The sequence below is a fragment of the Bos mutus genome, chromosome 3 (genome assembly GCF_027580195.1).
Source record: "Bos mutus isolate GX-2022 chromosome 3, NWIPB_WYAK_1.1, whole genome shotgun sequence".
Lineage (NCBI taxonomy): Eukaryota > Metazoa > Chordata > Mammalia > Artiodactyla > Bovidae > Bos > Bos mutus.
In genome coordinates, this window is record NC_091619.1 from 20112320 (window position 1) to 20139677 (window position 27358).

The following is a 27358-nucleotide window of genomic DNA, read 5'->3' on the forward strand; positions in this document are numbered from 1 at the left end:
CCTGGGGGAGAATGATTTTGAGTGGCCTTGGCCTGCAGTGGCTTGAATTTGGGCTTCAGTTCCCCGGCCAAAGATTGAGGTCAGATCACAGAGGTGAGAGCACCAAATCCTAGCCACTAGACCAGTGGTCAGTGACAAGGGCCTTGGCCCTTCAGCTTTGCAGAAAAGAATTCCCACAAGTCTGGAAAGCAGTGAAGCTAGTAAAGTGTTTATTTGGAGGAAAAGAGTACAGTATGTGTGGATAGACACATGGGCAGACTCAGAGGGAGAGTCCCTGAGTCGCGCCCTCATGGTAGTTTGAATTATTTTTATGGGGTGTTTCTTCTGGTTTTCCTTTGGCCAATCATTTTGATTTGCCTGGTTTACAGTCCATATTTCATATATCTCAGGATCCTTCCATGTTTGCGCATGCATCTCTTGGTCAAGACGGACTCTACCGCAAAGGCCTATGGGTAGGCCATCCCTTAGCATTACTCCCCATGATCCTCAAGGAGCCTTTCTGTGCATGTGTGGTCAGACAGGTCCCCTAAAGATGAGTGATATGTGGTCTGGGCAGGGCCCAGCCTCCTCTCTTAATTGTCCTGTTACTTTCTTCTTGGAATTTCAGTCCACATGGAGTGGATTTCCTATCACTTAACCCTGAGGGGCCCATCTGCCTCCTGCCTCAGGAAGAATCTTCTGGCTTTCTTCGAATCCCCAGGGCCTCAGGGCTGAGGGTACAGTGGATGGCGTGTCAGGAAGTGGTGGGGGATGTGACAGCATCTCTGCCTAGTCCACTTCTGCTTTCAACACATGCCCTTCTTGCCCTGCCCCAGACGGAAATGCTCACCCGCTACCCCAAACCAGACCTTAAGGGGAACCACATCTGGCCTGTGAAACTCTCTGCCCTGGACCAGCACCAGAACACTCACTTCCTTCTTTGTAAAAAATACTAAGTCTAGAGATGAGCCAAGCTGCTCCCAGGTAAGCTGAAAAGCCATCATTTACTTATGTGAATCAGAGAGGGCAGGTGCCCTGCCTAAGATCACACAGCAAGTTATAGGGATCCAGGCCTAGGATCCCTGGGGCTTCTGCTTTCCAGCCCCATGGTGCCTTTTTTCACAATCTTCCCACAGACCAGGAGAAACCAATCTAGAAGGGGCTTTTTGTTTTTCTTTTTTTGGCTGTATGACATCTAGGATCTGAGTTCCCCAGCCAGGAGTCACACCCATGTCCCCTGCAGTGGAAGTGCAGAGTCTTAACCACTGGGCCGCCAGGGAAGTCCCCTAGAAGGGGCTTTTTCAACTCCTCATTTTACCAATGAAGAAGGTAAGCCCCAGCGGGGACAGGAGGGAGCTCTGGTACATAGTGGCTCAGGATCAGGGCTAGCAGAGGACCCCAGGCTCAGCTAGCTTCCAAAGCTTCTGCCCAGACCCCTGCTTGCCTCTCAATAGGAAAGAATCCAGCTTAGGCTTGTCTCTTTTTATTCCTATCTGGTCTGATCCTCTGGAAAGTCCTTTCTGAAGTCTACCCTCTGTCCCTCCTCTTATAGCACAAACTTTCTCCTTCTAATAGGTCTCAGGGGGTTAGCCAAAGGCTTCTGGCATCTTGGTAAAGTGGCTTAGGAATAAACAGCAGAACTTGAACCTGGCAGTGGTGCCCTTGCCATGCAAGCCAGGATAATAGTAATAGGAGACAGCTTCTTAGGCTTCTTGACAGAGACCTTGCCTCTTGGCTTATTTGCATGGGTATTTGTGTGTTCATTTGCATCCTCGCTGGCAAACTCAGTTTGCCTGGGGTCAGGCTGGCCAGCATCCAGGTGTGACCCCCTTACATATACACAGTTCCTGAGAGAAGGGGGAAAACCCAGAGGAACTGACCATAAAGGAGAATTGGCCTCAACTAATCCCCTGAACCAAGCTGGGGGACATCTGCATCGTGATGTCTGCCTGACAGTGGGCAAGGGAGATGAGCAAGGACCCCCAGAGGCTAGTGTGCTCCCCCTCCTACCTCCCCCCACATCCAGAGCCCTGCGTCCTCCAAACATGTGGATTCAGGAGCCGCAGAAGGTGGGGCGCAGGGGGACACGAGTAGGAGGAGGAAGAATATGGGGAGATTCTAGTCCCTCCCACTTAGAGATGCAGTTGCCATGGTGACTGAGGACCAGTGAGGCGGGATGGGGTTGGGGGTGGGGGGCGGGGGTGTGGCAGGGACGAAGGCACTGGGAGACAGGAAGCCTGGCATTCCAGAGGGAGGGAGACGCAGCAGCACATCCAAGCTCCAGGTAAGGGAGCCGAAGCGCTGACAGTTCAGAATGGAGGGGGCGGTCCATTGTCTGGCGCTTGCTCTGCCCCGAGGAGGGGCGGACAGAGGGGGTCAGGCCTTTGTGTTCAATACTCAGCTCAGTCTTCCAGCACTAGTCGGACAGGAGGAGGAAACCCAGGAGGCACTGGGTAAGGGGTTAAAGGGGATTGGGCTGGGTGGACAGAAAGAAGACTGGAGACTGTAGGGGTGAGAAGAGGTGGGGGGGTGCTGGGGGAGCAGAGGCTTGGGGATATATCCTTAGTGCCTTATACACATTAGGCACTTTAATTATAAGTTGATTTGACTTCTTGTGATTGTAAAAAAGAGGATAATGAGGGACTGGGTAGATAGGGCTAAGAAGGGGACCCGGGAAGCTGATGTTCCCTAGGACTGTTCTCTTCTGGGGCTTCCCTGAAGCTGAGGGGAGAGGTGGTGGGAAGAATTAGACCAGCTGGGTCGTTGGCACAGCCAGGAGGGGCTTCTCTCCTGGCTCCAGGATCCCTCCCTTGGTGAGGTATCCAGGCTCCATCAGAGTGCAGAAGAGACAGAGACCCTGGCGTGAGCATGGGGTGGGTATGGGAAGCAACTTCTCCCACCTCTATCCCCACATCTAGATTTCCATCCTGGGGTGAAAGCTGGCCAGAAAGGGGTTATTATTTGATGTGGTCTAGGGGCAGTGGCAGCCCACTCCAGTACTCTTGCCTGGAAAATCCCACGGGCAGAGGAGCCTGGTAGGCTGCGGTCCATGGGGTTGCTAAGAGTTGGACACAACTGAGCGACTTCACTTTCACTTTTCACTTTCATGCATTGGAGAAGGAAATGGCAACCCACTCCAGTACTCTTGCCTGGAGAATCCCAGGGACGGGGGAGCCTGGTGGGCTGCCGTCTATGGGGTCGCACAGAGTTGGACACGATTGAAGCAACTTAGCAGCAGCAGCAGCAGGGGCCACGGGGAAGGAGTCCCCACTGGGAGGTCAGGGTTGAACTCAGCAGTGCTGTCATGGGGGTCCCCAGGTTGGGCCCCAGGGCTTGGAGAGAAAAGAGTTGGGGAGCCCCCACAGTGCAGCTGTGAAATGGCATAGCCCCTACAACCTGGTCCTGAACCACTGACCCCTTCCTACCGCCACCCTACCTGAACTGCTGCCCTGCTTCAACCTCAGCCAAGACACTTCCTCTCCCTGGCCTTGGTTTCCTCATTTGTACAGAGAGAGGGTGGGACCCTGTCAGCTCTGAGCATCCCCAATGTTGTGAGAGGTCCTGTTACATTATTTGCCGGGCCCCGTGCAAAATGAAAGTGTGGGGCCCCTCATTCAAAATCTAGACTTTCAAACATTCTATTTACCAAAATATCTTTCCAAGGTGGAATGCCAGAAAAGTTTTCAGGAGATTCCACAGAAAACTCTGTTTCCAAAGACCTTATCTCCTTTCTCCTTTTCTTCCCTCCTCCCAAACTCCTTCCTTGCATTTCTGAAATCACCTATCTCATATATAGCCTCTGCAGTTTACAACCTGAAAATCTTATGGATTACCAGATCAACGTCACTATGATTTCATGAACACATATGTGAAATTATTAAAAAATTGCAAATGCTTAAAGTTTTTTTTATGACAGTGCTATGTTTAAGTGGGAATAGACATTAGTAAACATTTTTTTAGTAAAAAAAAAAAAAAAAAAACCAACCAAGACTTACAAGATGGCAGGACTTGGGCGTTAGACTGAGCGTGGGCCCCTGTGTGGGCAGCAAGAGAGAGGGCAGTGTGGCCTGAAGTCTGACTTCTGAGACTCTGGTACAGATGGGCAGTGATGGGGGCAAGGTGATCCTCCTCCCCACCAGGCTCCTCAGGGAACTAGCCTGGGAGGCCCTTGCGGAGGCAGTGGAGGCAGGAATTGTAGGCTTCTGTTTCCTCTTGAGTCAAGATTCACCCCAGAGATACTGTTTCTTAGCCCAGGGGAACTAGAACTTGCTTTCTCCATCCAAGTTGCTCAGAGTTGAGTTTGCTGGACCCGGGCAGGAGGAGGATGCCTAAGAGACACTGTAGCTAAGGGATTCACTCTGGAACGAGGCAGACCTGAGTTTACCTTTCCTTCTGGCTACTCTGCCTCACTTCCCTTATCTTTAAAATGTGGGGACTTCCCTGGGTGATTCGGTGGTTAAGACTCCATGCTTCCAATGCAGGTGGTGAGGGTTCTATCCTTGGTCAGAGAACTAAGATCCCACATGCCACATGGCAAGACCAAAAAAAAAAAAAGATTACTGTAGTACCTAGAAGCTAAAATTGTTGGGTAGATCAAAGCCTTTATTGATAAGGCAAACTTCATACTTGTGGTTGAGGTAAAGAAGACTCGTCAGAAGGAAGAACTAGGCTCAGGGCATTGAATCTAAGACTTCCGGAGAGAGAGGAACAAGGCAGAGGCCGGAGCCTGGGGCTGGAATCTCCTCCCTCCTCCCGGCTCCCCACCATCAGAACTCTTCCCAGACAAGCCAGTCCATTCAAGCAGAGAGGCCTGCAGCGGGGTAGGTTCCCACTCTAAACTGAGGGTTAGGGGGCATGAAATGTGGGGTCCAGGTGGGAGTTATCCTTGATTCTGAGAGTCTAGAAAATTTTCTCCGGGTGACTGGGCCCATGGCTTCTCCCAGGGACCTGGCAATGAGACTCCATGAGAGTCTGGGGGAGTCTAAACTAAGTGTTGTTGTTGTTTTTTAATTTATTTGGCTGTGCTGGGTCTTAGTTGCAGCATGTGGGATCTAGTTCCCTAACTAGGCATCAAATCTGGGTCCCCAAGTTGAGACTGCAGAGTGAGCTTGCCACTAGATCAGCAGGATCTAGTCTTGCCAGAAACAGCTGTCAGGAGCGGCTTGGCTGAGACCAGCCCTCAGAGAAATTGAGGGAAAATGAGGGCAGCGGGAAAGGGAAGAAGGCTGAGCCGACTCTGACAAGGAATTCTTCTAAGAAGGAGCCTAGGCTGTCCGCTTTGCTGTGGCAGGGACGTGGGGTGGGTGGATGTTACACAGCAGGAAAGGCTTCCTGACCGTGAGGAATATGCATTTAAGGAGGTGGTCTATTTATTAGAGTCGATTAGCCCTGGGACGTCTGTGCTCTGTTACCAGCAGTCAGCTGGGGCTGAGTGAGCAGGAAACTACCCACTTTCTAGGTCATGAAGCCTTTGGTGCTAGATGCCTCATTAACTCTGCATTATGAGATCCCTGGAGCCCTAAGGGAGGGGTGAGCAGCCACCATCTGGCCTTTGGGTGCCTCAGAAGTATGAGCGCAGATGGGAAATTTTCTGGGTCTCCCACTGGCCTGATGCTGCCCTAAGAGTGCTGGAGATAAGACTACAGAAGGAATTTTCTCAGCAAAGCCATGGATGAGCTGCTAAGTCACTTCAGTCGTGTCCGTGTCCGACTCTGTGCGACCCTATAGACGGCAGTCCACCAGGCTCCCCCGTCCCTGGGATTCTCCAGGCAAGAACACTGGAGTGGGTTGCCATTTCCTTCTCCAATGCATGAAAGTGAAAGCGAAGTCGCTCAGTCGTGTCCAACTCTATCGACCCCATGGACTGCAGCCTACCAGGCTCCTCCGTCCATGGGATTTTCCAGGCAAGAGTACTGGAGTGAGGTGCCATTGCCTTCTCCGCCATGGATGAGAGCCTAATGCAATTGTTTTATTTATTACAAAAAATTTTTTAAACCATTTAAAAAATATTTATTTATTTGGGTCTTAGCTGTCATGCAGGCTCAGTTACCCCAAGGCATGTGAGACCTAAATTCCCTGACCAGGGGGTCGAAACTGTGTCCCTTGCATTGCGAGGTGGATTCTTAGATACTAGACCAAGGGGCAAGCCCCTAAATCATTTTTTAAAATGGAAGTATATTTAATTGACAATGTTGTGTTAGTTTCAAAAGTACAGCAAAATGTGGACTTCCCTGGTGGTCTAGTGGTTAAGACTCCATGCTTCCAATGCAGGATGTGGGGGTTTGATTCCTGGCTGGGGAAGGTCCCACATTGCTGGGTAGTGTGGCCAAAAAAAAAAAGAGAGAGAAAGAAGAGAAGATTGTGCAACAAAGTAATTCAGTTTTACATACACATATGTATATATAGATAAGAAAAGTCAAAGTGTTAGTCGCTCAGTGGTGTCTGACTCTTTGTGACTCCATGGACTGCAGCCCACCATGCTCTTCTGTCCATGGAATTCTCCAGGCAAGAATACTGGAGTGGGTTGCTGTTGTTTAATTGCTAAGTTGTGTCCGACTCTTTGCGACCCCATGGACTTGTAGCCCACCAGACTCCTCTATCCATGGTATTTCCCAGGCAAGAATATTGGAGTGGGTTGCTATTTCCTTCTCCAAGGGATCTTTCCGACCCAGAGATTGAGCCCAGGTCAATCTGCATTGCAGGCAGATTATATATAAACATATTCTTTTTCAGATTGTTTTCCATTATAGGTTATTACAAATATTAAATATAGGTCCCTGTACCATACTGGAGAAGGCAGTGGCAGCCCACTCCAGTACTCTTGCCTGGAAAATCCCAGGGACGGAGGAGCCTCGTGGGCTGCAGTCCATGAGGTCGCTAAGAGTTGGACACAACTGAGCGACTTCACTTTCACTTTTCACTTTCACGCATTGGAGAAGGAAATGGCAACCCATTCCAGTGTTCTTGCCTGGAGAGTCCCAGGGACGGGGGAGCCTGGTGGGCTGCCGTCTATGGGGTCGCACAGAGTCGGACACGACTGAAGCGACTTAGCAGCAGCAGCACGTACTGTGCTCTAGGTCCTTGTTGTTCAGGATCATATTGTTTTTTAAAGACTATGGCTCGGTTGGCCGTGGGAGGTCTGAAAGGTTATTCCACTTCAGGGACTTCCCTGTTGGTAGGAGTGGAGAGGTAAGTGAAAAGAGGAATATGAAAGACGGTGTCATGTCTCCTATCTGGGAAATCTTGAGCAAGAGGTAAAATCCCGACTAGGCTTGTTAGACTGGCTGTGACGATAGAGGGACAGGGGGATGGCTGAAATGACCTAGAAACTTTCTGGCCTTTTAAACTTTCTTGATAGACAGGTGAGAGGAGGGCCAAAGAGAGAGGTGTGTCTCCTTTTATTCCCCTCCCAGTCAACCAACTTCCGCCCAAGCCAGGGATCTGTCACAACTCGAGAGGTGGAAATTCTGGTTTCCCTTGCCCAGAGCTCCCAGTGCGGGCTTTGCCACTATGGGTACCTGGAGGGCCGCACTCCTAGCCCAGCCGGGCTGAGTCTCCTGTCCCCCACCTCTGGGGCCTGGGAGCCCTCCCTTCTTTCTCTTGGATGGCACCCCCCGCCCAAGAGTCTGGATACCTGGGTTCTATGCTGTGACTGGCTCAACGGTACGTGAGATGTGATGGCTGACTGGAGGGGTGGCAGACCAAAGGGAGGATTATGCAGAGATCAGGAGTACAGATAGCAGCAGCACTAAGACCAGAGAGAGAGGGGGCAGCTGCAGAGGCTGGGAGACGACCAGCCTCTCCCTGCCCTGGGCCGCTTTCCGTGTGATGCTACTAGCCAGCCTGGAGGGCTGGTCTCCCATCTCCTCTCTGCAAGAAGAGGCCTGTAGGCCTCAGAGTCAGAGAACAGAGCAGGCCGGTTCAGACCTGGTCTTCTTGTTTGGGTCATCAGAGGGTAGGGCTGAGTACAAGGCCCTGGGTATCAAGAGATCTGAAAGAGCCAGGAGAATCAAGTCTGAAGAATCTATACTGCGAGTGCAGGAATCTGCTCCCCAGAAAGTCCTGGAGCCAGGACCAGGCAGTGGTTTGGGATCTGGGCTATGGGAGGAGGAAAGGCAGAGTAGATAACAAGAAGGACTTCCTTGAGCGTAAGGTGAGGGAAGGCAGAGCCGGGCTATTGGTGCAAAGAGATCATAAGGAATGGGGAACAACTGGACTTCAATTCGGAGGGGAGAGTGGGGCAGAGTGAGGCCTGTGAGAATGATGGAAGTGAGACTCTCTGAGGGCACACTGGAGAGGAAACTGGCCTGTCCCCTGCATCCCCCCCCCCGCCCCCCGCCATACATACTTCTGCTGCCTGGGGCTCTCTGATTGGTTCCCAGGGGGGATGTGGTAAGGACTGCTCACCCAGAGAGTACCCGGTGCCTGTTTCCCCAGAGACGTCCAGTGACAGCCCCTGGCTGAGCATGGCCCTTCCAGCCCTGGGCCTGGACTCCTGGAGCTTCCTGGGCCTTTTCCTCTTCCAGCTGCTCCTGCTGTTCCTGCCACCGGCGACAACTGCGGGGCGTGAAGGGCAGGGACCCACACCCAGGGTCAAATACCATGCAGGTAAGGATCTGACAATCAGGAAGTAGGGGATGGCAGCCCCGGGCTGGAGGGGGTGGAGGAAGGAAAGAGAGAATGGAAGGAAAGGGGTAGGAAATTGGACTTGGAGAAACCACACTAGATAAGTCATGGAGAGGCAGAGGGCGTCAGGGAGAGAGAGACAGCCAGAAATAGAAATTCAGGCTGAGAAAGGAGTGAATGATGAAACTCACTTGGGGGAGGGACTGAGGAAAGGGAGGTGAGGAGAGCAGGGGGCCAGGGGCGTTGTGCCTTCTGGTTCTCCAGAGCTGGTGATTTCTCTTTCCCTCCTTCAGTGTCACTGTTATCAAACTGGGCACTTCAAACCCATAACTGCTTTCATGCCCCTAGGACATTTGAGGCTTAAGGGAATCCGTGGACCTGGTGACCCAGGACACGCAAGTGCACAGATGATGCTGGACCACGCTGTGTCCAATACTGTGGACACCAGGAATACAAGAACCCAGAGTAGCCTGGCTGGTGTCTGGGCCCTGGGACCCTGTAGGCACAGCTTGACTGGTTTCTTACTGAGGCTGTGGGGGCTGCTGGCCCTCCACCTGCAGAGAAAAGACTCAGGAAAGGACATGGGCCCTGTCGGAGTTGCAGGGGCAGGGTCTCCTGGGCATGGCTGAGTCTTTTGCATCTTTCTGGGGCAACATGGTAAAGGAAATGCATGTTGCCCATTGATGGAAGGGCCTCCCTTGTGTTAGGTGCTGGGATTACAAGCATAAACCCTGCCCCCAAGGTGCTGATGGTCCCCAGGGGCAGGCAGGTGGGCTGTCACACAACCATACTTGAGGGTGATCAGTTCAGTGACAGAGGGGTTTATACAGCTCTGGGGAGCCCAGCCTCTCTGGCACCTTGCCACATGTTTCCCCAACTCCTCTTCGTGGTTGGTACTAAGATTCTCTGAGCCTCCAGAGCTAACAGTTAGCTCATCAGTCCTCTAATGCGAAAGTGCAAACGTGCTCATGAGAGAGAGAGTTTGAGAAGCTCATCTCTCCGCGCTGATGTGCCAGGGGCCCTATGTGCCAGGGGAACGGGCACACACACCCACCTCCGCCACATCACAGTGATGGGGAGACCTCAGGGAATCTCCCACAGCCAGCCGAAATCCCCAGTCTGGGTGATATACAGGCGCCTGCAGGAAACTCAGGAGAAAAACATTTTCTTTCTGTTCCACCTATGGCAGTGGTTCTCGTGGTAGAAATTTCCTGTAGAGGAGGGAAGGAAAGTGGGGTTGGTGAGTGGGACCCCTGAAACCCACAGTTACTCTGACACATAGTCCTATCTACCTCTAGCCTTCTTGTCTGTGGGTGCCAACACCTTCCTGTCTGTCTATCTGCTCTCTGCCCTCCCTGCCTGTGAGGACTGATGTGTCCTGCCCAGCCGCAGCCCCCTAGGCCTGAAAGAACATCCCTTATGCCTCACTTTATTTCCTGTCCCTTTGTCTGTCTCTTGAGTGTGGGGCACCCTCTGTCTGTCCCAGTCTGTTATTACCCTGAATCTGGTTGTCTTTCCTCTCCACTATGAGCTCAGCACCCAATGCTCCTAGGCTGTCAGCAGGATGGGGCAAAGCAGGGATCTGCTGCTGAAGAGTGGGTCCGGCTGCGAAGGCTGGGGGGAGCACACTCTGCCAACCCTTTCCTTCCCCTGCTTTTCTCTCAGAAATCAGCTGCTTACCCACTGCCTTCTCATCACTCACCCCTTCTCACCACCTCTCAACAGGGGATGGACGCAGAGCTCTTAGCTTCTTCCACCAAAAGGGCCTCCAGGACTTTGACACTCTACTCCTGAGTGATGACGGAGGCACTCTCTATGTGGGGGCTCGAGAGGCCATTCTGGCCTTGAATATCGAGGATCCTGGGGTGCCAAGGCTGAAGAATATGGTGAGAGGCCAGGGAAAGGGTGCGGGCTGGAAGTGAGGAGGGGGCTGGCAGCTGCCCTGTGCCTGGACTGCCTATGCATGAATAACTACCCAATTTGCTGTTGTCTATAATCAGCAACGATTGGCAGTTCTTGGTATGGACATATACACGTATGATTTTTATGACAGACAAGAAACACAGCAGTGGCCTCACACTTCATGGGCACGATGAATACTGGTTGAATAATACTAATTGATAAAATGGCTGATATGGAAATTGACAAAGTGAAAGTGAAAGTTGCTCAGTCGTGTCCGACTCTTTGCAACCCCGTGGATAGTCCCTGGAATTCTCCAGGCAAGAATACTGGAGTGGGTAGCCATTCCCTTCTCCAGGGGATCTTCCCAACCCAGGGATTGAACCCAGGTCTCTTGCATTGCAGGCAGATTCTTTACCAGCTGAGCCACCAGGGAAGCCCAAGAATACTGGAGTGGGTAGCCTATCCCTTCTCAAGGGCCTCCTTCCCGACCTAGGAATTGAACCAGGATCTCCTGCATTAGCAGGCAGATTCTTTACCAGCTGAGCTACCAGGGAAGCCCCAATACTAGTTGCTAAAATGACTGATATGGAAATTGACCTATGAGAGAAACATTGACTCAAATTATATCAATAATGTGATATCCACCCACTGGAAGACATCACTGAGGCTTCTGTGTTATAGTCACCCTACTCACAGGAATAATGTAAGGGAGAAATGGAGAGGGAAGGAAAAAAGGGAGGGAGGGAGCAATTACTGAGCATCTCAACACAGTCTGTGTTGCTCAGCGTGTGGTCTGTGGGCCACCTGCACATATGGGATGCGGATTAAAAATACAGTTTCTCTGAGGTGTGAGGAACCGAAAATTTTTAACAATTTCCCCAAGAAATGTGTTTTGTTTTGTTTCCAGCTGCTGCTTTGTATACCATGCATGGCATTAGGTGCTTTACATACAGAAATCTGTGCCATTGACCAAGATCACTCAACCAGTAAGTGGTTGAGTCTAGGTTCAAGCTCAGGTCTGATTCCATTGACCATGTTCTCACATGGAGCTGTGTCCTCATGAATATCAGTATCATTAGAGTAATAGCCAGGGTCACAAAGCGAGGTTCTTACAGCCTACCAGCATGTAACTAACCATTATGCCTGCTGGTGATTTCACACCAGAGCCAAGGAGGGGGTAGTAGGTCAGAGAGCTCAAGATCTCATTCCCTTCATCTCCCCTTTCCCAATGCCCTACTTCAGATACCCTGGCCAGCCAGTGACAGAAAAAAGAGTGAATGTGCCTTTAAGAGGAAGAGCAATGAGGTAAGTAGGGGTGGCGATACTGGGGCTCTGCAAGAGAGCCCTGGTGTCCCCAGGCCATCACTGGATGACCTTAGGTGAGGCAGGCAGCAGAGGACGCTTGTTTGAGTGATCCTGTTCTAGAGGATCATGATCACGTGGCCTGCTGTTCTATAAAGACCTATGGGGACTGCCTCAGCACTGTCCAGCCCTTCTCCCTCCTGGCAAGTGAGGGAGCAGTCCTCCAGGGGCCGGGAGTCTGGGGCAAGTGTTCTGGAGGCCTGAACTGTCTCTCTCCCCCAGACACAGTGTTTCAACTTTATTCGTGTCCTGGTATCCTTCAACTCCACCCACCTCTACGCCTGCGGCACGTTTGCCTTCAGCCCTGCTTGTACCTTCATTGTGAGTTATCTGGCGCCGGCTCTCAGGCCCCGCCTCACCTCCACCCCAGCTCATCCTCTGCAGCTCTGAAAAACTCTGATGTTGCGGCCCAGGGTCCTTGTGAGCTTCCGAGCTCCAGGTCAATTTTCCTCTGCAGCCCCTACCCCTTCCTCCCTCGTGTCCCTCCTTTCCCAGACGTGAGACTCTGGCGTTCTGGCCCCCCCAGCCACTTCCCCCCTTCTAGGAACTCCAAGATTCCAGACTATTGCCCATCTCGGAGGACAGGGTTGTGGAGGGGAAAGGCCAAAGCCCCTTCGACCCCACCCATAAGCACACGGCTGTCATGGCAGGTGAGTATCGGCTTCCCTGGTCCATCCCAATAACTGCTTTCCCTGGTCACTCTGTGACACAGGGAATCTGACAATTTCCTGAAAGGCAAGAGGACAAAGGGAGGGGAAGCCAGGAGCCTCAGAGCATAAAATCAGAGGGAGTATCAGGCACCCCAACCAGATGAAGCTGCCACAAAGGAGGTGGGGCAAGATGGATGTGGAGGGATGCACAGAGATGGGAGGGTCCTGGAAGGGTCTCAGACAGGAAAGAGGCCTGAGAGTCACCTTCTGTTCAACAAGCAGACTCTGTATGAACAGCCACTCCGGTGTGCCAGGCATTGGGCTAGGAAACGTAGGGACTGCAAAGAGGAAATCATGGTGCTGTGCCCTCCTGGACACAAACCATCACTCCCCAGCCCCTGGCTTCCTGAAGCCGGTGGCCTTTGACTGAGTGGGACCTTGAAAGACAGGTAGGTGGGCAGGGAAAGTGTTCCTGGAAGAAAAGGGTATGCCCTCATGTGTAGAAACAGAACAGCCATCCTGGAGAAACAATGAGTGATTCTAACTGGCGAGTGGTTCAGCTGGGTGTGGGAGGGAGGAGCCAGAGAAAGGCGGGGAAAGTGCCAAACACTGAAGGCCATAAAGTTGGCCAGTCCCTGTGGGAGGAGGACCTGAGAACAGTGCTCAGGGCGGGCTGTGAGCTGGGCTTTGGGACTTCACGGGAAGGTGTAGAACAAATGAAGAAGGCCAGAGAGTGATGTGAAGGCTGACCCCAGTCAGAGGCAGATCTGAGAAGGGCAGGGGCACCCTCCAACTGACAAGGTCCCCCCTCCTCTCCTCACATTAGATGGGATGCTCTATTCCGGCACCATGAACAACTTCCTGGGCAGTGAGCCCATCTTGTTGCGCACCCTGGGATCCCAGCCTGTCCTCAAGACTGACAATTTCCTCCGCTGGCTACAACGTAAGGACCTCAGCCCCACCCAGCACAGGTCTGGCCCCCTTCCCCAAGTCCCGGAGACCTGGCACTCTAAACTGCTGTTAATTCACTCAACTCTCATTGGTTGAGACGTACTATATGCAAGGTGGTACTGCAGGGAAGAAGACAGACCTCCTGTCCTGGGGAGGTTTCATCTTTTAAAAAAAACTGTTTAATTTTTAAAAAATTTTGGTTGTGCTGGGTCTTTGTAGTTGCGCAGGCTTTTTCCCTCTGATTGTGGCGAGCGAGGGGCTACTCTCCAGTTGCGTGCAGTGCATGGGCTTTTCTCATTGTGGTGGCTTCTCTTGTTGGGAAGCACAGGCTCTAGAGCAGGCAGGCTTCAGTAGTTGCAGCACATGGGCTCGCAGTGGTTGTGGGTCTCTCTGGCTCTGGGGCACAGGTTCAATAGCTGAAGCCCACAGGCTTAGCTGCTGCATGTGGGATCTTCCCTGACAAAGGATCAAATGCTTGTCTTCTGCACTGGCAGGCAGATCTTTACCACTGAGCCACCAGGGAAACCCGGGAAGCTTTCATCTTATGTAAATAATTAAAGTACCTCCCCCCACCCATGGCCACACCTCGATCAGCTGTAGATCTGGGCCATAGTACCTTCTAGTCTTCAGAGTCAAGGGTTTTCCCAAAGGGGAAACCAGGACACCTAGGTGCTCCATCTCTTAGCTTATCTGCCCTTCCCGTGCAGCGGACGCCTCCTTCGTGGCAGCCATTCCTTCCACCCAGGTCGTCTACTTCTTCTTCGAGGAGACAGCCAGCGAGTTTGAGTTCTTCGAGAAGCTTCGCATTTCCCGGGTGGCCCAAGTCTGCAAGGTCCACAGCCTGGTGGGAGGCGGGGCTGGCCGTGGAGAAGCCAATGGGGGAGATGGCAGAGGAGGGGCTGGGCGCTTAGGGTCCAATGGGGTGAGGGGCGGGTTAGAGGGCGTGGTCACGCGTGGGCAGTGGGGGCACCCTCTGACTCTTAGATTGTGCCCCTAGAATGACGTGGGTGGCGAAAAGTTGCTGCAGAAGAAGTGGACCACCTTCCTAAAGGCCCAGCTGCTTTGCACCCAGCCGAAACAACTTCCCTTCAACGTTATCCGTCACGCTGTCCTGCTGGCAGACAATTCCTCCACCGATCCCCAGGTCTACGCAGTCTTTACCTCTCAGTGGTGAGCAACTAGGCGAGAGCGTGGGGGTTGGAAGTGGGATTTGGGGTCAGCTCCCTGGCCCGCCAGGGAGGGTAGGAACTGATGTGAGCGAAGCACAAACTCCACACTTCACATATGAAGACATTTGATCATCACCATCTCCCAGGAATTTGACTCACGCCCTTAATGTAGGGCTCAATGTAGATAGGGAAAATAAAGCTCAGAAAGGTTCTTATTAGTTTATGTCCTGCCTGGTTCCAAAAAGGATAGGAGGCAGCTTACAAAAGGCAAACATTAAAATAAAATAAACCTATGAGGAAATGGAAATAAAAGGAGAATGAGAGAACCCAGGGATGGAGTCTGCACATTACAGATGATTATCACTTATACAGTTGGGGATGCTGGGACACCTGTAGCTGTGAACTTCCTAGTGGTCATAGCATAGAGCGAAACACCATCAACAACATAAGATAAAAATAAAGTCATTGCTTGGAGATTGAGACTTATTTGTTGTGGTCTGGCTCCCACAGTGTTCAGGTGTCTGCTGACAATGTGTCAGGTACCAAAGATATCTTTTGTAAGCATGGTCTGGTATCTGTGGCTTCCAGGACTGAGAATATGGTTTATGCCACAGTCAGGTTAAAACAAAACAATAAAGACAGAGCTTTTGTCTCCACAGACCAGGGCGGAAGGAATAAAAATAGTCTTGTAGTTGGGTTCTGTTTGGTTTTCTGAGGACCAAGAATACACTGGACCCCCAGGGAGGAGAGCTTCACCTGGAGCCTGTCTGGGAGCTGGCTACTTTGCTTCTCCCATAGAGGCTCAGTCTGGGCAGGCCACACAGGAGACGCCCCAGGGCCTGAGCCCAAATTAGTTCTCATTAAGGATAACCACACCTCAGATCCTAAAATGGGATAAAGTCTGGGACTCTCCTAGCTCTTATCGCCTCTCGGCTGGGGACTGACCCAGCCCTTCATACTTCTCCCCTTCTGGGGTTTTTCACCAAAAGTGGGCCAAGGTGGGAGGGGGAGGTGTAGCAGAGGAGGTTACAGACAACTTAACTTCCCCTCTGGCTGTCTCCAGGCACGTTGGTGGGACCAGGAGCTCTGCTGTCTGTGCTTTCTCACTCAAGGACATCAAGAGTGTCTTTGAGGGGAAGTATAAGGAATTGGACAAAGAGACTTCACGCTGGACTACTTATGAATATCCTGATATCAGTCCACGGCCAGGCAGTGTGAGTATTATCCATGCAATGAGTAAAGCCCGCCTCCCCCAGACACATATGTGTCAAAGCACCTCTCACAGCGTGATAGTGCCCCATAAATGCTAGTGCTCCCCACACCCCCAAGTCCTGTCTGCTCAGATATTCACCATTCCAGCTGCCCACGTTCCACATCCATGGTGTCCAGCCCCATCCTAAATACAGAACAGCACCCCTGCACCCCAGCTAAGTGCACACCATATGCTTGGGTATATCACTGAAAAAACAAGGGAGCACAGGCTGTGCCAGGGACTTTCCTGGGCCTCTTCATCTGCATTTCTTATTTAACTTTTGTTTTTGGATTGGAGTTGTATATGTACACCATTCGAAGGAGATTTACATGGTTGGTTACAAACAGCAGCCCAGTTTCCTCTCTCCAGCACTTTTCCAAGGAGATTTACATGGTTGGTTACAAACAGCAGCCCAGTTTCCTCTCTCCAGCACTTTTCCCTCTCTAGAGACAATCTCCTTCAACTCTTTTAGCTGATTCTTTTGATTTTATCTCCAAATCTCAAAATACGTTTATTCCTATTCCTTGCTGCTTCCATTTCAGGCAGCAGCTATTGAATTCCCATTGTGGATGGTGAAGATTTAACTGTGTCTCCCCATCCCCACCCCCCACTCAGCGATGAGCTGGAGCTGACTTGCAGCAACTAGCAAGAACCCTTTGTGCATCTCTTTCCAAATCTGAGTTCAGTGACATTACGTTGATAGCTTGAAATTAACCATGGTGGGAATAATACATTATGGAAATCAGCAAACACTTTAAATCATCACCCCAGAGCAGCCTTACCAGCACACTGCTGTACCCACCTCTTATCTCCCAGCATTGGTTTATAGTCAGTTTGGTCAGGCCAGTATTTATATTATGATTCATTACTCACAACTGAGCCATATAGTAGGCCATGATTATTTTTCCTTTTTGCATAATTAAAAAAATTTTCCCTGGGGTTAGTAATTATCTTGATTTTTTTTTTCTTGCTTTGTTTTCTAAGCTCTTATCTTTATTTCAACCCCAAACTCTACCTCAATTAACTGAATCTCTTTTGAAAACAGACCCATTTGGTAGTCTAAGAATTTCATTTTCCTGGAAATCCTTTCTATCTGCTGCAGTCTTGACTACATCTTCATCTCATGTACATCCGGAGCACAGCTGCCATCCTGGAAGCTCCCTTCCTCATCATTCTGGGCATTCCCTTTGCCTCTTTCTTGTGATAATCTGGTGTTTCTTGCATCCCACAACTTCCTATTTTTTCTTTCTTTCACTGTCTTATTTTAGTGGAGGATGGGTGGGTGGGTGCTAAGTTGCTTCAGTTGTGTCCGACTCTGTGCGACCCTATGGACTATAGCCTGCCAGGCTCCTCTGTCCATGGGATTCTCCAGGCAAGAATACTGAGTGGGTTGCCACGTCTTCCTCCAGGGAATCTTCCCAACCCAGAGATCAAAACCGTGTCTGTTATGTCTCAATACATTGGCAGGTGGGTTCTTTACCACTAGAGCCACCAGGATGGCCTCTGTAAATTCCTGGAAAAGAATACACAGCAGGTAAATTTTTTTGAGACCCTGAATGTCTGAAAATGTCTTCATTCTACATTCACCTTTGATAGTTTGCCTGGTTGTATCTATTTTAATTCTAGGAAAAAATAATCTTCCTTTCAGACTTGGAAGGCATCCTCTATTATATTCTAGCTTACAGTGCTACTGTTTGAGAAGTCTGAAGCTATTCTGATCCCCAAAGCTTTGAATATCTGTTTTTCCCTCTGGAATCTTGTCGTACCTTTTTTGTGTTGCTGGTTATTTTGTTGTTGTTGTTGCTGGTTATTTTGAAATTTCATGATATTGTGCCTTGATGGGATCTTGTTCATTCATGGTCCGAGTGTTCACTTTGCCCCTTAGGCCTGGAAATTTAGTTCTTTCAGTTCTAAGAACTGAAAAGAACTGTTAACCTGTTGCTTGAACTGTTACCTTTTCATTTAATACATTTTTTTTAAGGTCACCTGTCACTATTTTAGGCAATGAAGACATAGTAGTGAAGAAAACAAAAATCTCTTTTTTAATGGAGAGGATATTCTACTGTTGGGATGTTTTCTCATTTCTTTCTGAATCCCCTGGATTGGTTGGTCCTATAACTTTTAAAATCCTTTTTAGGAATTTTCCCAAGTCTTTGGTTTTGTTTTACTTGCTGAGAGTATCTCAATTTTTTTATCTTCTGATCCTTCTGTCAGATTTTAAATTTCTGCTAACATATTTAATTTCCTAGATTTTTTGAGCTTTGTATATGTCTTATAAATACGTTCTATTATAGAGAATTTTAAACATATAAAAAGTGGACAGAATAGTATACTGCTGCTGCTACTAAGTCGCTTCAGTTGTGTCTGACTCTTAGCGACCCCATGGACTGCAGCCTACCAGGCTCCTCCGTCCCCGGGATTCTCCAGGCAAGAACACTGGAGTGGGTTGCCATTTCCTTCTCCAGTGCATGAAAGTGAAAAGTGAAAATGAAGTCGCTCAGTCGTGTCCGACCCTCAGCGACCCAATGGACTGCAGCCTACCAGGCTCCTCCGTCCATGGGATTTTCCAGGCAAGAGTACTGGAGTGGGGTGCCATTGCCTTCTCCGACAGAATAGTATTATGGACCTCTAAACAGTGGCACCCCACTCCAGTACTTTTGCCTGGAAAATTCATGGATGGAGGAGCCTGGTAGGCTGCAGTCCATGGGGTCGTGAAGAGCACGACTGAGCGACTCCACTTTCACTTTTCACTTTCATGCATTGGAGAAGGAAATGGCAACCCACTCCAGTGTTCTTGCCTGGAGAATCCCAGGGACTAGGGAGCCTGGTGGGCTGCCATCTATGGGGTTGCACAGAGTCGGACATGACTGAAGTTACTTAGCAGCATACACCCATCAGCCAGCTGCAACTCCTCGCCAATCAGACCACTTCATCTCTATCCCACTCACTTCCCCTCTTATTTTCTGAAGCAAATTCTGGGCATCATTTCATCTGTGTTAGTTTCCTATGGCTGCCATAACAAATTACCACAAACTTGGTGGTGTAAAACACCAAGAACACCAAGAAATTTATTCCTTCACAATTCTGGAGGCCAGGTGTTTGAAATCAAAGTTGCAGTCAAGGTTGGCTCCTCCTGGAGGCCCTGAGAGAGAATCCGTTCTGGGCCTCACTCCTGCCTTGGCTGCTGGCAGGCTTTGGTGTTCTCTGGCTTGTAGGCACCTCACTCCAGTCTCTGCCTCTGCTGTCATGTAGCCTTATCTCTGTGTGTCTCCTCCTCTTCTCTTATGAGCACACTTGTCGTTGGATTTAGAGCCCATTGTGATCCAGAATGAGTCATCTTGAGATTTTTTAATTATATCTACAAATAGCCTTTCTCCAAATAAAGTCACACTCCCAGGTTTTCAATGGGCATACCTTTGGGTGGCTACCATTCATCCCATTACTTCATCCATAATGGTTTTAGTATGTATCACCAAAGATAAGGGCTTTGAAAAAAATAATGTATAGTTCCATTATTACACCAAAAAAATAATGCATGCATGCATGTTTAGTTACTCAGACGTGTCTGACTTTTTGTGATCCCATGGACTGTAACCCGCTAGGCTCCTTGGGATTTTCCAGGCAAGAATACTGGAGTGGGTTTCCACTCCCTTCTCCAGGGATTGAACCCAGGTTTCCTGCATTGCAGGTGGATTCTTTACCATCTGAGCCACCAGGGAAGCCCCCCACCCCACCGAAATTAATAATAGTTTCTTAACCTAATATGCAAAAGTATTCAAATTTCTAATAGTCTCATAGATATCATGTTTTTTTTTTTTTTTAAATATAGTTTGTTTTTGAAATCAAAATCAAAATAAGATCTGTAAGTTTGGATTGGTTGTTCTTTTCAGTCTCTCTTAGTCTGTATGTTCCCTTTCCAACTTCTTTCTTTCTCTTACAATTTATTTGTTATATAGGATTTCCCACAGTCTGGATCTTGATGATTTTGCATTGCTGTGGTGGAGTTTTAAGTATTTTCTATAAATTGGTGTTTGGATCTAGAAACGTGATCATGAAAACTTGCTCTTAGAGTTTGACTTTGGGGAGCAAAACAAAAACTTGTATTAGTTTGGTCTTCTTTCAGGACATTTATAATCTCTGGCTGCATTCGTTGGAATAAGAACTCCTCTTTTGAAGCATTATGTATGTTCTTGTTTCATGGGTATGCTATCTTCATACTTCTCTCTCTTAAGGTAATAATGATACTTCGCTGTGAAGTTTTCTTTTCTCTGAATCATTTGTTTCCTCTTAAAGTTTATTAATTTTTTTCCGTGTCTCTGTTTTTTATATCTTTCATGTCTGTGGTTTCACTCACATATTTGGTCATCCTTGGCTATCTACTCATAGTTATGAGGGAGGGGGCCTTGAAGCTGTGGAAACTCTGCACCCTGGGTATGACTTGGCAACTTGAACTCCATGGTAACTCCACTGTGAATGGGCTGGCTAGGCTGCTTTACTGGAGACCTTCAATATCAGTATCTTTAAGTCTTTTCTTTAGGGCCTTTAGTCAGCTTTCCTGGAGCAGATTCTTCTAGTCTTCTCTTGGAGTGAGGCGGTCTGGCTCCTGGGATCTGGGAGTCATGGGGAAGAAAGGCTGGGGGTGGGGGAAGAGTCTCAGCAGGTGCTGTGTCTACCTGCATTTAATCCCCTGCCTTCATCATGGTGTGTCACCTCTCTGCTGTCCTCCAACCAGAGTCCCTCTGCCTTATCCTCTCTAGAGAATAAACCTCCAGTCCTGGGCCAGGGTATGGAAGGGACAGTTACTCAGCTGCATGGAGCTGGGAAGAAGTCTGCCTGCTTCTTAAATAGATTTTCAAATATAGCCTTTCTTTTGCCCCGTTTCCAGAGGGGACTGAGGCCACTAATTTATGAACTTCAGAAATTCTGCCTTATAAATAAAAATTTAAGCCTGGGCTGGCTTAGAAAGATTCTTTTTTCCTGCTAAGTCTTTTCCCTTTTGTTCATTTGCTTTCCAGCTTCCCAAATATGGCTGCTTTTACCTCCTCTCATGTTCTCATATGTCTTTAAAAAAAAAAAATCCCTTTGGGAGGAAGCAAGAGTAGGTACATGTGCTCATTCTGGCATCTAAATGAGATACAGATGTTATCGCGTCACTTTACAGATAGGAATTTGCAACTCATAGAGGTAGGGTAACTTGTCTGAGGACACAGCATGAGGTGATGCAGTTGTGGCTGGCTTTAAGACAGTGCTGTTGGAAACGGAGGACAAGAATCGTGACCATTGATCAGGACACAGGTGTCCCAGAGCTGCAGTATGCTGTTGTTGGCAGGGCCTTTGGAGAACAGCCGGTCCAACCCCCTCATTTTATGGGTAAGAAAAAGAAGGCCCAGAATGGAGAAGGGACTCTCCCCGAGTCGTGCATCCAATTCATGCCAAACCATGATGCAAAATACTCCCTGCTATACCACCCCTTTTTGTGACAGACTGCATTCCATTATTGACTCTGTGAACATTTATTGGGCCCCAACTGAGTACTAGGTCCTATGCTAAGCCTGGGCCTACAGACATGAGTTCAGGGTGGTCCTTGCCTGCAGGGGATCCTCACCCTACATTCTGCTGGTGGCCGGGCATCCTTGGTGATGGGGATGATGGGTAGAAATAATGACAGCTAAAGCTTATCAAGTACTTACTTCATGCCAAGTACTGTTCTAATTACTTTTCATGTAAGTCGCTTGCATCCTCATAGCAAGTCTGTGCTGTGTTGGTAATAGGCCCATTTCACTGTTAAGGAACCTCAGACATGCTGAATTCAGACGCTGCATTTTAAAGCCAGGCAGTTCCAGAGTCCAGCTTTAATCCCAGTCCTGAAATGAGGACTGCCAAGAGGGAGGGAGGCAAAGGAGATTAGCCAAAGGGGAGGGAGGGAGAGAAGAGGCCACGGGTGGGTTGAAGGAAAGGAGAAAGCTGACCTGATCTGCCTCCTTCCCCCTTCAGTGCTCCAAGGGCCCCTCCTCTGATAAAGCCTTGACCTTCATGAAGGACCATTTCCTGATGGATGAGCCAGTGGTGGGGACACCCCTGCTGGTGAAGTCTGGTGTAGAGTACACATGGCTTGCGGTGGAGACAGCCCAGGGCATCGACGGGCAGAGCCATCTGGTCATGTACCTGGGCACCAGTGAGTAGAGGGCTCCAGGGCACCCCTCAAGGGGCTGGAGCCAGGGTTGCAACTCAGGTTGAGGAGGGAGACCTTTGAGTCCATTCACTCATGCATTCACTCAACAAATTCTTTTTTTAATTGGATGATAATTGCTTTATAATATTGTGTTAGTTTCTTCTGTACCACAGTGTGAATCAGCTATACGTATACATATAACCCCTCCCTCTTGGACCTCCCACCATCCCACCCCTCTAGGTTATCACGAAGTAGCAAATGTTTATCAGAGCACCTGCGCTGTGCCTGGCACCCAGCTAGGCTCTGAAAATATAGCAGGGGAACCAAAGAGCCCCATCCCTAACTTTTCTGAACTTTCAGTCTGGTGGGGTAGAGAAGCATGAAGGGTTTTGGTGACCTTAGCAAGAGCTGTTTATCTTATTTATCTATCTTATGGGGGAAACCATGCTAGAAAGGTGATGTAAGGGAGGATAGAGGAGGGGTGTATAGACTTGGGGAGGGAGAAGATGGGCAGGAAGTAGAGGGAGCTCTTAGGCGAAGGCTTTTGTGTTTTCTATGAAGTAGGAGAACACAAGGTCATGAGTGGCGGGGACTGAGGGATGGAAAAGGCAGGTTTGAGAAGAGAGAAGTAGATTCAAATATTCTTTGTGGAAAGAAGGAGAGACGGTCTGTGGGGGGATGGGGAAGATTGCGAAGCATATGTATTGAGGGCCTGGCTAAGGTGGATGACCTTGAGCTTTAGTAGAAGAAGCCCGTCAGGTTCCTTCTTTCTTTTAGGACATCAGCTGTGCCTATATTGAGTACACAGACAAGAACAAAACAGACAAAAAGCTAGCTCCTTTTGGAGTGCATGGAGACAGACAATAAACATACTGAAGGAGTCAGTTACTTGGTACATTGCGAGATCAGAAAATAAGTAGAACAGTGTGATGGGGTGGTCAGGAACGCTTGTTGGAAAGGTGGTAATTTGAAAAGGTGGTCGGGGTAGACCTTACTGAACTTTGAGTAGAGACCCTTGACGGAAGTGAGGGAGGCTGGTGATGTGATTTTCTCCAGAACTGATTAAAAGTCCACATATCCATGAAGAAAGGGGATAGTTTGGTTCCTCTAGGGCTGGAGTTTGATCAGGCAGTTTCCAAGGAAGGACTGAGAGGCAAGGGATTTCCAGCCATTTACGAGAGCTCCGTCTCCATGGCAACAGAAGGAAATGGTCTGACAGATCTGTGTCCAGTGCAGACTTCAGAAGGAACTTTCTTTCTTTCTTTTTTTTGGCTTCAAGGCATGTGGGATCTTAGGTCCTCAAGCAGGGATCAAATCAGCACGCCTTGCATGGAAGCCCAAAGACCTAACCACTGGGCCACCAGAGAAGTCCCAGAAGGAACTTTCTGACAGCTGGGGAGGCCATCTGGAGTCAGAGAGCAAGCATGAGAGGCTAGGTGATTTCAACTCTCTCTCTCCACAGGCACAGGCTCCCTCCACAAGGCTGTGGTGAGTGGGGACCACAGTGCTTATCTGGTGGAGGAGATTCAGCTGTTCCCTGACCCTGAACCTGTTCGCAACCTGCAGCTGGCCCCTACCCAGGTGGGAAAGGGCCTGATCCTCAGATGAGGTCTCCAGGGGGGCAGGCCTTGGGTGTTAGGTCCTTACTAGATGTGGCAGGGTGACTTGACAGGCTTCATCTCTTTTCCAGGGAGCAGTGTTTGTAGGCTTCTCAGGAGGCATCTGGAAGGTTCCTCGAGCCAACTGTAGTGTCTACGAGAGCTGTATGGACTGTGTCCTTGCCCGGGACCCTCACTGTGCCTGGGACCCTGAGTCTCAAACCTGCCGCCTCCTGCCCACCCCTATCCTGTGAGTGCCAGTTACCCTGTATGTGCTTCTGGGCTCCTTCTTTCCAGGTGCTGTGAGGTTGGTGCAAAAGTAATTGCGGTTTGGGGCTGTGAATTTTATATCATTTTAACTAGGCTCAAACACATCTTTATTAATCAAAATAGGAACTGTTACAATTAATACATTTTTTGCCAACAAGAAATAAGTTGCTTTATTCCCGTAGCATAAAAATCTGTGCTTCAGGATTCGATGAACTCTTGGAAACCATTTTCTGCTGTTTGTGGAAGCGTTTTCCCTTCAAAAAGTTGCTTGAAGAAGTGGTAGTTGGTTGGCAAGAAGTCAGGCGAACATGGTGGATTTGGCAAAACTTTGCAGCCCAGTCCGTTCAGCTTTTGAAGTGTTGGTTGCGTGGCATGTGTTTGAGTGTTGTGGAGAAGGGGCCCTTTTTTTTGAACTGGCTGCAGGCATTGCACTTTTCAGTTCATCCCATTGACTTGCTGAGCATACTTCTCAGATGTCATGGTTTCGCCAGGGTTCAGAAGTTGTAGTGGATCAGACATTTAGTGGTTGGACCAAAAAGAAGCTCCAAAGCACTTCCCAAAGCCACACTTGCACCAAAAAAGGTCCTCACCAAACGATGACCATGACCTCTTCTTGGTGCAGGTTCGGCTCTGGGAAGTGCTTTGGAGCTTCTTCTTGGTCCAACCACTGAGCTGGTAGTCACTGGTTATAGTATACAATCCACTTTTCTTTTCTCATCACACATCACAATCTGATCGAGAAACGGTTTCTTGTTGTGGCTTAAAATAAGAGAAGACAACACTTCAAAATGACGATTTTTTTGCTTTGTGGCCAGCGCATGAGGCATTCACTTATTGAGCTTTTTCATCTTTCCAATTTGCTTCAGATGCTCAATGACCACAGAATGGTCGACATTGAGTTCTTTGGCAGCTTTTTGTGTAATAGTAAGAGGATCATCTTCAATGACCTCTCCACTGGTCGTTGTCAGCTTTCAGTGGCCGGCCATCGCACTCCTCATCTGCAAGGCTCTTGTCTCCTTTACAAAACTTCTTGAACCACCGCTGCACTGTACGTTTGCTAGCAATTCCTGAGCCAAATGCATTGCTGATGTTTCGAGTTGTCTCTGCCGTTTTACGACCCATTTTGAACTCGAGTAAGAAAATTGCTCATATTTGCTTTTTGTCTAATATTATTTCCATAGTCCAAAATAAATATAAAATAAACATCAAGTAGTAGGTCATTAGCAAAAAACATAAAGCAAAAAATATACATTAAAATGATGTATAACATAACCACATTTATTAAGAATGTATTCCAATATCAAATGGCAAATTTCAACAATGCAAAAATCGTAATTACGTTTTCCTCAACCTAATACTAACACATCGCCTCCAAGACAACCCCCAGCCTCTGGGGGCTCCTCCAGGGATGGAGTTATACCCGGCATTGTTGAGCTGTTTCAGCCCACCCTGGGCTTCTCTTCCCCTGATCTCTGTTCTACCTTGTCACCCCGACCCATCTTTCTCCCCACTGCACTTCCCTCTCTTGCTCCCTCCTCTTCCCACTCTTGCCTGTTTCAAGGGATAATTTTTGCTTTCTCTCCTCAGGAAGTCCTGGAAACAGGACATGCAGCAAGGGAACCCAGAGTGGGCATGTGCCAGTGGCCCCATGGGCAGGAGTCTGGGGCCCAGGAGCCGCCCCCGAATCAGTGAGTGTGGGCCAGAGGAGGTGCAAAGGCGAGAGAGGGCTTCCAGTGGTGGGGACGCTCCTGCATCAATTTCTCCCTTCGCATCTGCCTGGCTTGAGAACTGAATACCCAGAGCTGGGATGGATTTGAATGTCAGCTGTAGGGTGGAGGGATAGAAATTCTAAGCTGGGATTCAGGATTGGGGTTGAAATTGGTTCTGGTGTCAGAGCTGGAGTCAGATGAACTGGGGGTTAGTTTGGGGCCCAGACTGGAGACAGGAAAGGGGTCAAAGTTGAGTTTAGGACTTGAAATAGAAGTCGGAGACGGGAATGGGGCCCCAAATGTTGGGGCCTGCATTCTCCCCTTAACCTTTGGCCCCTTTCCTTCCCCTACAGTTAAAGAAGTCCTGGCTGTCCCCAACTCCATCCTGGAGCTCCCCTGTCCCCAGAGCTCGGCTCTGGCCTCTTACCACTGGAGTCACGGGGTAGAAGCCATCCCAGAGGCCCCTTCCACAGTCTACAATGGCTCCCTCTTGCTGCTTCTGCGAGATGGGGCGGGGGGTCTCTATCAGTGCTGGGCCACTGAGAATGACTTCTCGTACCCTGTGGTCTCCTACTGGGTGCACAGTCAGGACCAGCCCCTGGCCCTGGACCCCAAACTGGCGGGCATTCCCCGGGAGCGCATGGAGGCCCCGCTGACCAGGGTTGGCGGCGGGGCCGCCCTGGCTGCCCCGAAGTCCTACTGGCCCCACTTCCTCACCGTCACTGTGCTCCTTGCCCTGGTGCTCTCAGGAGCCCTCGTCACCTTCCTTGTATCCCCACTGGGGGCACTCCGAGCCCGGGGCAAAGTCCAAGGCTGTGGGACCCTGCCCTCCAGGGAGAAAGCCCCACTGAGCAGCGAGCAGTGCCTCCAACCCTCCAAGGAAGGCAGGACCTCTGCCAGTGACATGGACGCCGACAACAACCTCCAGGGCACAGAGGTGGCTTAAACTCTGGGTACAGGCTGGGGCTGTTGGATAGGGCAGGGCGTGTGGCCATTGGCTGGGGGAGCTGGGAGCTGTTCCTTTCTGACTAGGCTGGGAGTGGCACCGAAGACCGCTTTCCCCAACCAGAGGACCTTCTCTGCCATTCTGTGCCACTGATAGCACTCAGTGAGGCTGGGCACAGCAGAGCTGGCTCCCCTGTGGAACCTGCTTCTACCAAGCACGTGGCCTCTCTAAGCGGGGCTGCCCCAGACCTGGTCTAGGCCGTGAAAGGAGGACCCAGAGAGGATCCTTCAGTTCTGGGCATCCTGGGACCGTCCAGAACATACCGCTGCAGGAGACCTAAAACAACAAGCGCGTGAGCACACCACATCTGGGGACTCCACTCTGAAAGCAGCTGCCACCTTGGACACCAACACTCCCCTCTCCAAGGACTCTCCAGGACTCTGCAGGGAGCCGCTCCCTCCAGCTCACCTTATCAGCTCCGCTGGGAGGTCTTTCCTGAAGTCTCACCTCCTTCCATCTTGCTTCAGTTGGGGCACATTTAATCTGTGCCCCTTCTGGCCTGGCTCGAACGGCAGGGGTAATCTGAGCCTTGATCACTCCTTTTCCCTGGCTGACCCCTGGACTCTCTTCTCTCCCCTCTCCTCTGTTTTGGAATTCAAAACCTGCTTGTCACAGACAGTTTATTTTTTATTAAAAAGACAAAGCTTGTGACTGGTGCTGTTTTTTTGTCAGAGCAGAGCACTCCAGCTGGGGACCGTGGGAGGGGAGGGGAG

General features: G+C 49.8%; 1 protein-coding gene across 2 annotated transcripts; it reads left to right on the plus strand.

Annotated features, from left to right (window-relative positions):
- Nucleotides 1-7422: 7422 nt before the first annotated feature.
- Nucleotides 7423-27293, plus strand: SEMA4A (semaphorin 4A). Of its 2 annotated transcripts, none has more exons than XM_005898720.3 (15): nt 7423-7641; nt 8416-8586; nt 10330-10490; nt 11749-11811; nt 12091-12189; nt 12413-12518; nt 13345-13461; nt 14177-14301; nt 14467-14639; nt 15702-15852; nt 21885-22065; nt 23525-23643; nt 23753-23910; nt 25518-25618; nt 25993-27293. In XM_005898720.3, exons 2-15 carry the CDS (start codon nt 8445-8447, stop codon nt 26583-26585), a joined length of 2289 nt encoding a protein of 762 aa, XP_005898782.1. In that variant the 5' UTR covers nt 7423-7641; nt 8416-8444; the 3' UTR covers nt 26586-27293. The 2 variants fall into 2 exon arrangements, with proteins under 2 accessions (XP_005898782.1, XP_070223440.1); XM_070367339.1 differs by having other exon boundaries at nt 8505-8586.
- The last annotated feature ends 65 nt before the right edge of the window (nt 27294-27358 follow it).